Source organism: Panicum hallii, chromosome 3 (genome assembly GCF_002211085.1).
Source record: "Panicum hallii strain FIL2 chromosome 3, PHallii_v3.1, whole genome shotgun sequence".
Taxonomy (NCBI): Eukaryota; Viridiplantae; Streptophyta; class Magnoliopsida; order Poales; family Poaceae; genus Panicum; species Panicum hallii.
This window is the reverse complement of record NC_038044.1, coordinates 19,268,815-19,281,075: the sequence shown is the minus strand read 5'-3', so window position 1 is coordinate 19,281,075 and position 12,261 is coordinate 19,268,815. Positions and strand designations below refer to the sequence as shown.

The window sequence follows — 12,261 nt, the reverse complement described above, 5'->3', positions numbered from 1 at the left end:
ATGTAGTCGAACTCGTCGCTGCTGCACGCGGACATCGCGGCACAAGTCAAAGTTGAACCGAGTCGTCAAGGTCGGTGTAGCCGTTCGCTGAAGGATCCGATCTCGAACTCGATGGATCGATCCGCCGATGCATATGTACGAAGTAGCAATCCGCCACCTTGAGTGGATTGATGTTGATGAAGAGGTCCTTCAGATTCGCCCAATGATCGCGACGATCGGCCCCACAGGCACCATCTGGTGGACTGGAAATAGCTATCGAGTTCGCCGGTGGATCTTCGATGCGCTCCCCTACCTGGCGCGCCAGCTGTCGGGTTTTGTCCAGCTGCCCACCGAGGGGTATACCCAAGGTGGTAGGTTTTGGGTTGGGATGCGCCGAGATCAGGAACTTGAAGGTGCAGACAACACAAGATTTAGACAGGTTCAGGCCGCAATATGCGTAATGCCCTACGTCCTGTGTGATGGTCTGTATTGCCTTGATGTTGATCTGGTGATCTTCTATTTTGAGGGGGTCCCTGCCCGCCCTTATATATCCGGGGGGACAGGGTTACATGAATCCTAGCCTGATACTAGCTTAGGAATCGTACTCAAGTACAACTCGAGTAGTTTCCTTCTGTATCGACTAGTTCTACTCCGCATGCGGGTAGAATACAACATAAATAAGGTACAGGACACGTCCTATCCCCTAGCCCAATATGGACTCCTTGATGTACACAGCCCCGTGGCCCCAGGTCTGACAGGTAGGGTAGCCACATAAAGAGTGCAAGATTCTTATTGTTGTACTAAGTTATTGTTGTACTACAAACCCGTCCGATGGCCAAATGTAAACGGTTTTGATAGGTTAATGGTCAAGAATACTCGATTTTGGAGTTGGATGACCAAAATCGAACTCAGGTGATAGTTGGATGGCTAAAAATGGACTTTATCCATTGATTTACTATTTTGATTCGCCACTACTGTTGCATCTGGTCTTTTTGGACTGATTGCATCTATACTTGTGACCTTGCATCGGGCTACTCAGGCGATTGCATTGTATTTTGCTTGCTGCTACATATTGAAAAATTAGAAGAGAAGCAAAGTGTTAGTCATTGGTTGCTTGGATTATCAAGAATATCTTGGTTGCTTGGATTATCAAGAATATCTGGATTTATTTATCACAAGATCAGAAGCATCAAGATCTATTATGGCGGGCTATCCATATACCTCACATCAGTTCAACTATAATGAGCCCAAGGTACAATTTGCAAATACGTTACCTTTGTCTAATAGTTATTTTGCAAATACCACAAATTCTCATGTTGATGTTGCTAGATATAGTGATAGTAGGCATATCGCATTGGCTAGTAATTATTCAGATGGTTATACTTACTGAATGTTATATGCAAAAGCCATTGTCAAATAATATGCATGCTTTTAATTTCAATGCCACTAGCAACATACAATGTGCACCTATTCTATTTACCCTCACACATCGGCTGTACAACAAGGTCAAATGCCAGTGAGTGATTATCAAGGCCAAACTAACATGGTGGGTTCGGCCAGCTTTTATGGAACGCCGCATACTAATGACTCTAGTAATATTCAGCAAGGCAGTTTGTCTATTTATTTATCGGCTGATAATTCACAATATGTGGTTACATCACAAAACATGTCGGTGAATGAGAAAATTGGCCATGCTAATTCTAGCTATCAGGCCAGTTATTCTCAACCATCATACGCTGCACAAAATGATAATAGAGTGGAGTTCGCATCTACTTTTTCAGCACCATATGGAAATGCTAATAATCATGATTTGGCTTCAAATGTTCATTGTAACTATAGCCAAGTTAATGGAAATTCAGCAAACATACATATACCTCCACAGGCTGATCAAGCATATACTTTGTCTAATGTCATAACAGAATTTCGGTATTACTCATTCCTCATTACTGAAAGCTTATGTTAGTGACGCAGATTTCCATACCACTTAGCTTCGCAATTGCCTCAATACGACCAGATACCCTTGGATGGGATAAAGAATTTACTAAGCTTAAGGAACATGTAGTCAGAAGATCAAATCTAGATAAAAAAATGTGAATATAAGCTTGGAAAAATTATGGAGGCACAATTAAGATTGTTTATGTCTTGTTTCCAATATACAGGGCAATGCCTTTTGCAAGTAATGGAGTTGCCATCTGTCATGATATATTAGAAGTGATTATATCTAAAGCTAAGAAGCCGGTTGTTCTATCGGCTAATAATGAGGAGAGGAATAGTTTGGACATGAGCAGAAAATCGGTTAATACAACAACCGGTCCGAATAATGTATGTTTTTAAACTGCTATGCTACAAGTGACAAGTACAGCTGCACGAAAACATGATAAACATAATGAAACAGCCATACTTGATTTTTCTAAAGCCGAAGGTGTCGTGCATTTTTCCAGTAATTGCCGCTTTATTAAATGACAAGTTCTGGCTGAGGAAAGTTTGAGCGGTGAAAAACATCGAAGTGTTGAAGAACATGACAATGGAGGCAAAAAGGGAACATTGGCATGTCCGCACAAGGTGATTTCCAGCAACTCTGGAAGCACCGGTCTGGCCAGCTCTATAAACCGGTCTGACCGGTCCATGAAAGATATGGTTGTGGGCTTCCATCAAGAGGAGAAGCATGATATCATCCACATCAGGTTCCTCGTCTCTCCAACATATTTGACAAGGTATGCTGCACAAGTAATTTATTTAATTCCTAGTCAGATCATATGGTTTCAGTTAATACATATAGTAGCAAAATTATGATAAGGAATCCTGAGAGATCCATTGAAGGGAATAATTTACTTGTTAAAAGTAGCATGGTTTCAGAATGTGTCGGTCATTGTACTGTAAAAGTTAGAAAGGCGATAACAGCCGTATTTTGGCATTTAAGCTTTCTACATCATCATTGCCAAAAATTTTCTCTACATGGTTTACTTATGGTCATTCTAGAATTAAAAGCAAAACACCAAAACCGAAAGGCATTGAGAAATCTGATGATGATATAGTGATAAGCTCTAAAGCATCGGGCATGAGAAGCATAAGAAAATGTATAGCCGAATGGATTAATGAGAAATCTGAACAGTTCGTTTGCTCGGCCTTAAAACCTTCTCCACAAAAGTATCGGTTAGAGAAAATAAAGTACACTTTTGATTTGACTTTGTGTGATGAGTTATTTGATATCTTGCTTGAACATAATTTTATTAAGCTATTTGATCACAAAGTTATTCCATCACCTCTTGAATTAGAAGAGCGAAAGCACTGCAAGTGGTATAATTCCTTTGATCATAATACTAGCAATTGTAATATGTTTCGCCAAATTACACAATCGGCCATTGATACAGGGCAATTGAGATTTGCTCAAACACGAGAGGATGACCAGTTGGTTCCAATTGGCCTTGATGATAAAAAGTTACTAAACTGGCCAGCACCGGCCAGTTCATATGACAATGAAGATATTGGTGAAGAGGAGGATTCTAACTCCTTAAGTCATGATAAAGGCATCGTCCATGAGTTGCAAAGCGACGATATTCATGAGGACAATGACCCTATTAAAATCCCAAAAGTTACTGCAGGGCAAGCAACTTCTTGCCCATCAGACCAAGAACCTATCGCTTCTGTTGTACTAAGGAATCAGGTCACACTGGCTTTCCAATCCGGTCTAACCGATTTTGCCAAACAGGTCGGACCGGTCTCACAAACGGTCAGACCGTTCCTGGTCTAAAGAAACCAAAAATGTCAAAATCTGTACATCCTAATGTGAATGGGGTTAAAGACCATAATAAGCACAAGAGCAAAAAGCCCAGCTCAGTTTCAACGTACTTCTGGCTAAATACCAAAAAGAGAATGAAGCCAAGCATGCTAGTCGGTCAGATTTTGGTAAATCAGCAAAAATACCTCCCAAACATAATCCTAGAAATTGGGGTTGGCAAAAGAAGGAATTATATTCAGCAGCGCCATATTCTCCTTCTAGGCCGCCAATGCCAATGAAATATGGTGTACATCCAGCTAGTGTTCATCCTTACTCACCATGGGGATGGAATGATCCATGGGCATGTACTCCTTCGTATTTCAGACCATATTATGTAGAGTATGCAGCCCCAAGAGAACCAGTGTACGTGAGGTAGTTACATGTTGAGAATGACCGTTTTAAGCCAAAGAATTGGTTTGACAATATTTTTCTTGTTTGACAACCTTTTTCTTTTCAAAACAAGAAAAATGTGTCGGTGTTTTACCGGTTGCCCACCGAAGGGTATACCCAAAGTGGTAAGTTTTGGGTGAGGGGACGCCGAGATCAGAAACTCGAAGGTGCAAGGAACACAAGATTTAGACAGGTTCGGACCGCAAGGTGCGTAATACCCTACGTCCTGTATGGTGGTTTGTATTCCCTTTAGTGTAGAATGATCCGGAGATCTTCTTCTATTTTGAGAGGGCCCCTGTCCTCCCTTATATATACGAGAGGTCAAGGTTACAAAGATACTAACCAACACCAGCCAAGGAATCCTACCAGAACATATCTCGAGTAGATTCCTTCTGTATCGGTTAGCCTTATCTCCTATTTAAACGGAATAAATAAGAGATAAACAAGATGAATAAGAGATGAGACGGATTTAATCTCTTAAACCTCTTTAAACTACGTTATGTACACAGTCCCGTGGCCCCGGGTCTGACAAGCCCCCGAACTCTTCGTAGCTGAGTACTGCAGGCTTATCGAGTACATTCGAAGTAGTCCTCGGCTTCTTCTGAAGCTCTGTCTTGAAATCCTTCTTCGAATATTTGCTTGGCTGCATCGAAGCTATGAGGTGCTCATGCCCCCAATTATATTTTTAATATGGTGTGCGATTTGGAAAATCGCACTCCATATGGAGTAGCCCCCGAGCCTTAGGTTGAATCGGAGAATCAGGCTGAGGGTCAAATTAAGCTTGAATCTTCCTTACTTACTCTTCAAATAAATTCGAAAAAATAAATAGTCGATGCCACGTATCCCTCAGCCCTCGAGCCTTGAATCCAAATCCCCCAAATTTGGAGATAAGGATCCAAAAATCATGGCATTGGCGTTTCTCTAAAATCTTGAGAAAAATTCTTCACCTTCTGCATAGTAAAATTAAGCCTCCCGCTGGTTTATTTAACCGCGCGGTGACTTAAGGTGCACTCTCAGTCTTCATATGAGTCATCTTCGAGTAGTTTTGTGGCGTCCAGCCCCCGAGCTTACGAGCCAGGAGAGCCGAAGGAGCCATGTCGAGTAGTGTGCATCGCCCAGCCCCCGAGCCTGGGGACTAGCGGAACTGTGATGACACGCCGTGCTGCCTGGAGAGTTGTTGCCGAAGCTTGATCTGAAAAAAGACAATGCATACATTATGTAGCATAATGCGAAAATATCGAGTAGTACTCAGTAATAATGTGAAGAAACCAAAATTTATTCGGTGTAAAAATTTCGCGTCTTGCTCTTGCTAGGCCATGTAATTTCCCCGGGCATTTAGCCTGTTACGTTTAAGCACCTGATCCCTGATGGCCGTAGACCATAGCGTAGGGAGCTTAGCCGCATGCACGCGTAGGAGCATAGGCTTATAGAAGAGTCGAGGTTTCACAGATTAAGCCGTGTGCTACCTGAGTACTTTTAGCAACCGTTAAGAGAAGACAAAGAAGTCATCATGCGACAAAGAGGATGCGCGGTGCGCATAAAGTAGTCAGCGATGTGTAGCTCTTGAGGGTTTCATACCCATCGAGAGACGTACACGCATAAGTAGTCGGCGAGAGCGTGTGTGGCAACACGCAAAGATCTATACTTCCATAGGGTGTAGTCCCATGAAGCCTCCAGTACTCAGAACACAACCTTGTGGTGTAGCCTCCGTAGTCGGTGTCCTAAGACCGTGGCAATGCCGCCAGCACTCAGTGCATTAAGTCTATGGCAGAGCCTCCAGTACTCGGTGCACCAAAGCTGTGGCTGTCGGTCCAGCATCCCAGGAGTAGTCGATCACGGCGTAGCCCCCGAGGGTTTCATGCCCGTCGAGAGGCGTACCCAAAAAGGTAGCCGATCCTGTGAAGAACAAGTTGGAAAAGGTATAAATCACTTAACTTGATTCGTGGACTAATATCGACAAAGCCGTGGAGCTCGTTGATGGAGCTGCGACGGTTTGTTGATGAAGCTCGACTAGTCGGAGTCGATTCCGACTAGTTTTCAAGTCAAGATGAGTAGTTGAAGTAGTCGTCGGCGGGCTGCCGATCGTCCTCGTGAAGTCGAAGTAGTCGAACTCATCGCTGCTGCGCGCGGATATTGCGGCACAAGCCAAAGTTGAACCGGGTCATCGAGGTCGACGGCCGCGGTGCATCGACGTTGCAGCGCAAGGTGAAGTCGAGCCGTGTAGTCGAGGTCGGCGACAGTGCGTCTGATGAGGCAAACCAGTCGGCACTCGCTCCTAACCAGCTCCAGTTGCGGCGGAATTCCGTCGCAGAGTCACGACGCGGCACTAGGTCAGTTTGCTATGCAACTTCCTCGCTGCCACCAACAGCCCCGTGCTATCCTTGTCTGTGAGAGCACCTCAGCAAGCTCCGCACGGATGAGAATACCATGCATAAATCATGTTAGCAAAGATAGATCAGTATAATAATCCTTGCTAGAACAGCCACGGATCGTATCCAATATAGGAAAAATAGAAAAGGAATCTTCCCTGTTCAATACGTGTAGTATGTGCCTGGTGATCCATCTGCCATCTACTGTTGCTGAGTCACCAGTTGTGCCTCCTGGCGCTCTGCGATGGTTTGTTGATGAAGCTCGACTAGTCGGAGTTGATTCCGACCGGTGAACTGGAAAGATGCCATCGAGTTCGCCGGTGGATCTTCGATGCGCTCCCCTACCTGGCGCGCCAGCTGTCGGTGTTTTACCGGCTGCCCACCGAGGGGTATACCCAAGGTGTAAGTTTCGGGTGAGGTGACGCCGAGATTAGGAACTCGAAAGTGTAAGGAACACAAGATTTAGACAGGTTCGAGCCGCAAGGTGCGTAATACCCTACGTCCTGTATAGCGGTTTGTATTCCCTTTAGTGTTCCGGAGATCTTCTTCTATTTTGAGAGGGTCCCTATCCTCCCTTATATATACGAGAGGCCAGGGTTACAAAGATACTAACCAACACCAGCCAAGGAATCGTACCAGAACATATCTCGAGTAGATTCCTTCTGTATCGGTTAGCCTTATCTCCTATTTAAACGGAATAAATAAGAGATAAACAAGATGAATAAGAGATAAGATAGACTTAATCTCTTAAACCTCTTTAAGCTACGTTATGTACACAGTCCCGTGGCCACGGGTCTGACAAAATATTGTCAAACAAATTTATCGAGTGAAAAGAGATGGTCGCAAAGATAAGAGTTCAGATATGGATTCAATTGATAAAAAGCCAATTAATGTGTTGAAGACTTAGGCTATTAATAGCAAAGAAAGGGAGAAATTAGCTGTTGATCCTCCATGTGCTAAATCTGAACAAAAGGAGTTGAAGAAGCCAAAAATCAAGAATGAACTAATGTTGCCCAAAATTGAAGTACAACCAAGATACTTACTCGGTTCATCAAGTTGGCAAAGAAGACAGTTGCAGAAACTTAGTGCCAAAGAGCTGAAAGAAAGGAACATGGCGTGGGTTCCTAAAGGAAGCGTGCAAGTACAAAAAAAAGATGGTATTCAAGTAAAAGGTGCAATGGAGGTAATAGAGAAAAGAAAAACTAAGAGACAATCTCCAACTCCTAGGTTTGCTCCAAATCACCAAAATTATCAATCATCATATCATCATATACTTTACAAATGCTACCTATGCTTCAATCTTGGAGTTCATCTTTAGATATGTTTGGTTACCCTCCATACCCTTATTTTTATTCTTGGATGCCATATGGGTCTCTATATCATAAAGGGTGGTTACCAAATTGTGATGAAAGTTGATTAATGCTATTAACCTTCAAAAGCCGAATATCTATGTTCTAGAGAGGATTTTGATGCTTATATTTATTTTATTCTATTGGATTTATTTCAGCTGTACATATCTTGTTGATTGATCAAATCTGGCCAATATTGCATTATCTTACTTAGCAACACATACGGCCGATGAATGCTTTTGATATCCATCCTAAAGCATTTGCTCCTTGATAAGAGGCTGATTGTGACCATATTGATGACTTTAATGCTCCGGGGGCAAAGTATTGGCAAGATGAGTAATTTGAAGGTGTGAGAGTGATTTTGAATCACATTTCAAATATTCATAGCCGAGGTGGTATCTACACAGGCCCTTATCTCACTGAAAATGCAGGAATGCAGGCAGCAAAGTGAAACCCTTATCTTGAGCCATATCAAGCTATGCGGTCAATCGGATCCCATCTTCGTTAGGAACAAGACATGATTGGTGTACAGGTGTTCTCATTGTTTCAGTGCAGTTTCGGCTTCGAGAATGTTTCTTGGTACGCAAGCTTTTACCAAGAAACAGGGGGGCATATGTTGACAACCAAAATTGGCACAATTCAGGTTTGCTGGACAATCTGGGCAAAGCGGTCAGACCGGTTATGTAAACCGGTCAGCCGGTCAGAATAACATTATCAAGTCTTCCCGAAGTTATAACTCTCTCATCCGAACTCCAAATCGGACGTTTTATATATGGATTTCGATCGTCTCGACGAGAGCTACGCAGTGGTGAAGTGTCAGATTGGTCAAAGCTATATAGTCCGAGTTAGGAGTTATATTTTGATACGAGATTTGTATGAGTTTCGACTCCTGATGGGGTAAGACATCCCCTCCCTATAAATATAAAGGGCCACAACCGATTGAGATACATCCAATCTAATAAATCAACTATGCATTTTTATCTCCTAAACCCTAAATTTCTCTTCCATTCTCTCTTGTTGTTCATCTACTGATCTCCACGACCATAGATGGCGTTTAGGCTTGCTAGTCGACCTAGGGCATGTCGATGACATCCACGCCCTAACCGGGTCCCTCCTGGGCGAAAGTTTCGATGACCTTTGCTAGTTTGCTCGTAAACAAGTCGTTCTTTGTCACGTAAGTGCGTTGGTTATCCTTTGCTGGTTTGCTTGTAAACCTAGTCATCCTCCATCACGTAAGTGCGGCCGTTATCCTGACCGATTCCAGCAAAGCCTGAGGGAACCGGTCAGAGTCACAGCTATCCGACCTTTTTGTGATCCGCGCATTCTAGCGCATTCGGTGTGTTGACCGGATTTTGCGTCAACAGCAGCAATTCAAGCAGCTTATTGGAAAAGAGCTAGAGGCCTACAGAACTTATTAACCACCTCAGAGATTTCCCAGGAATCTTAACACAAGGGTTCGGTTACACTTGCATCAGAGCATTCAGAGCAAAGTCACAGCGATAAAACCTACATTAACTTCAGTTGGACATAGATAGGAATGTGACATGATCCTGAGAGGACTATCACCTAAACATAGCACAGGTACGATTCAGAGTTTCTATCACTTTTGTGCACTCGATGCGTCTGCCTTGTCCTGCTTCTTAGCCTTGGCAGCCTTCCAGGCAGAGTTGTGAGAAACAGTCTCCTCAACAACCTTGGGTGGTGCAAAGTTGAAGTCTGAAACAGATATGCGGTTTTTGTACTCTGGATTTGCCTCCAGAAACTTATCCACATCCCCAGCACACCTTGCACGCTTCCCATTTGGCATGACATAGTAGGTGTCCATTTTAGTGAAATCACGCCTCATAATCACTAGCCTCTCCGTCTCTGGTGGAGGCTTCGGTATGTTGGGCTTGTCGATGACCCAAATACGGCTGCTGTCATACTCAATGTCAGCAGGATCATCACAAGAGCAGTCTGGTCTTCTGCTGCAGAACCATGGATCCTCAGTGAACTTCTCACGAAGTGTTTCAAATTCTTCTTTAGTTGGAATCATACGCCATTTGTAGCACACATTGCATTGCACCGCATACAAGCCAACAGAATCTTTGGTTGAACCTCGTTTTCTCTGTCAAATCAGAAAGGTATTTGTTATTTTCTTTGTCTCATTTCCAGAAAGCATGATAAGATTATAGTAAGAACAGTTTTTCAGTAGAGCAGAATAGTAAAAAAATCTTTTGAACAAGAATAGCAAATTGGAAGCTGCTAATATAATTACTACATAGACCATTTCTGTTAGTAGAATAAAGAACATTGCTTTTCAGCATGCACATTGGAAAAAGAAAATGAAAGCTGCTGATATGATCCGACTGATTTTCTTTCTTGCAACATTCCACAAATGGCTTTTGTTTATGGCAATCCTTATGTTGCACAGTGTTTATAGCAACTTTTGCATACTGCTGTACAGAAGTCATATTCCATTGCACAGAAATAACTGCAGTAAAAGAACAAGTGGATCCAATTTAAAATAAGCATGAATCCCCCATTTTCATCCATCATTTGTTCAAAATCTGCTCAGAACATAATTAAAATAGCTTCAGAAACAACATTCTTGTAAGAGCAATGGTATAAACAACATGTAAGTATACTAAGGCTCCCAGTTATTCTAACTTCCCTGAAATCTGTCCCACTCCACCTCTCTCAATTGTACGTGAATGGCAGAAAATGTGTATGCATTATGCAAAGCATATAAAATATAAATACACGCAGCATTGTTACCACTCCAATCAAACAAAAGGTGCTCATGAACATGAAAAAAAGGGAAATATTAAATAAATGATGAATCTGTTGCAAAAGTAAGATTATCTTCCATGGAAACAGTTGTCTCTAGCTGATATACAGTGGGAAAAGAAGTGATATCCAACACTGTTGTACCCAGCAGCACCTAAAATCACTCTTGGCAAAACTAATGCCACTACTTTCATTCAGACATTCTACCGCTTTTGCTGGTTATTGAACATATATCATGAAATCCTAATAAGAATTGCAAAATTACTAATATTCACACAATGGCGGGGCACATAATATCAGGATGATTACTATGAGCAAGGGCAAATACATTGTTGTTCTATTCAGTTTCTACCTCCCTGGCATATAGCCTTAGGAATACATATACCTAAAATATGAACTAACACATACCAGCACACCTACAATTTCTGTAATAACAGACGTAAAACATATGTCGAGAACTTAAAGTCAGACTTCTCGTCTACATTGACTCACCTAACAAAAGCCGTGCATGAAAGCAACAGCTATTCGGTTATACAGTACCTAAAGAACGCGACATTGTAACATTAGGTGCTGTAGAACTAACTTCCCCAAAGATTTTTTTTTTCATCAAAATGTTATCCATACGGAAGGATCCGTGTGTGAATCGACCGAATCCTAACCTCTAGTCCGTTTGGAACTAAAATTGCAGACAACATTTTTCGCATCAGAAAACAAATAGGCGTACCACGATCTCGAGCACACAATCCATCCGAACCTTTCCAAACGAAACAACCATGATCACAAGAGTCACCCCCAAAATCCAACCAAATCAACACCTGATCATGATTTGGCCAGTGCCACAAAAACTCACACACACACAAATCGACATGCAGACCAAGCAGAATTGGGCGAGAAACCAAAGCCACGGAAAATATCAATCCCCAAACAAGGGTACCGCAGGGATCGGTGCGAGGGAGGGCAGACCTGGGAGCCTTGGGAGGGGGGCGAACCCGGCGGCGACCCGGAGGTCATGCCGGCGGCGGGGTGCCTGAAGGGGCCACTGGCGATGGTGTCGCCGTCGATGCGAGAGTGGGGAACCGACGGGAGGGCGAGGGGATCAGGATTTCGGGAGAGCCAGAAATCGCGTCGCGGTCGGTGGCCCCGGGCTAGACCAAGACGGGGGCGGAAGTGCCGATGCACACACTGGGGTTTTCGAAAGGGTTTATCCCCCGGCCGGAATCACCCCCGTGGCCCCGTCACACTTCGCGTGCGACCGACGGAGAGGGAGGCACCAAACCCAAATCGCAAGTGCAATGCTCTCGCATCTCCAGATTCGAGACTCGACTAATTTTGATTAGATCTGATCTCATAATAACATCATTTTTTATAAAAGAATTAATCTTTATTAACGGTGAAGGGATGACGCATCGTAGGGTTGTTCCAGAGTTGTTTCATAAGGTCTTCTCAACGACTAATAAGGATACATGTCCGATGTGATGGAGTAAAAATAAGAGAGAAGACTCGCTAGTGATAAAATAAGAGGTAGTTGATCTCACCTGGATGGAGAAAATGTGAGAGAGGAGGATATGAGCAAGTACAAAAGAGGATGTGAAATAATATTACCTCTAACTTAGCCAGTAAGGTCGCT

General features: G+C 43.1%; 1 protein-coding gene across 1 annotated transcript; it reads right to left on the bottom strand.

The window, feature by feature from the left end:
* Nucleotides 1-9,268: 9,268 nt before the first annotated feature.
* Nucleotides 9,269-11,823, bottom strand: LOC112883786 (methyl-CpG-binding domain-containing protein 4-like). The gene is made up of 2 exons (XM_025949001.1): nucleotides 11,598-11,823; nucleotides 9,269-9,972 (listed from the first exon to the last, which is right to left on the bottom strand). Exons 1-2 carry the CDS (start codon nucleotides 11,643-11,645, stop codon nucleotides 9,466-9,468), a joined length of 555 nt encoding a protein of 184 aa, XP_025804786.1. The 5' UTR covers nucleotides 11,646-11,823; the 3' UTR covers nucleotides 9,269-9,465.
* Nucleotides 11,824-12,261: the final 438 nt, after the last annotated feature.

What these genes read in the sequence shown, in the direction of transcription:
- LOC112883786 (XM_025949001.1), bottom strand. Translation starts at nt 11,645, where the DNA reads ATGACCTCCGGGTCGCCGCCGGGTTCGCCCCCCTCCCAAGGCTCCCAG. An exon ending in CCCCCTCCCAAGGCTCCCAG is followed by an intron (nt 9,973 to 11,597) that starts GTCTGCCCTCCC and finishes CTGATTTGACAG; the next exon opens with AGAAAACGAGGTTCAACCAA.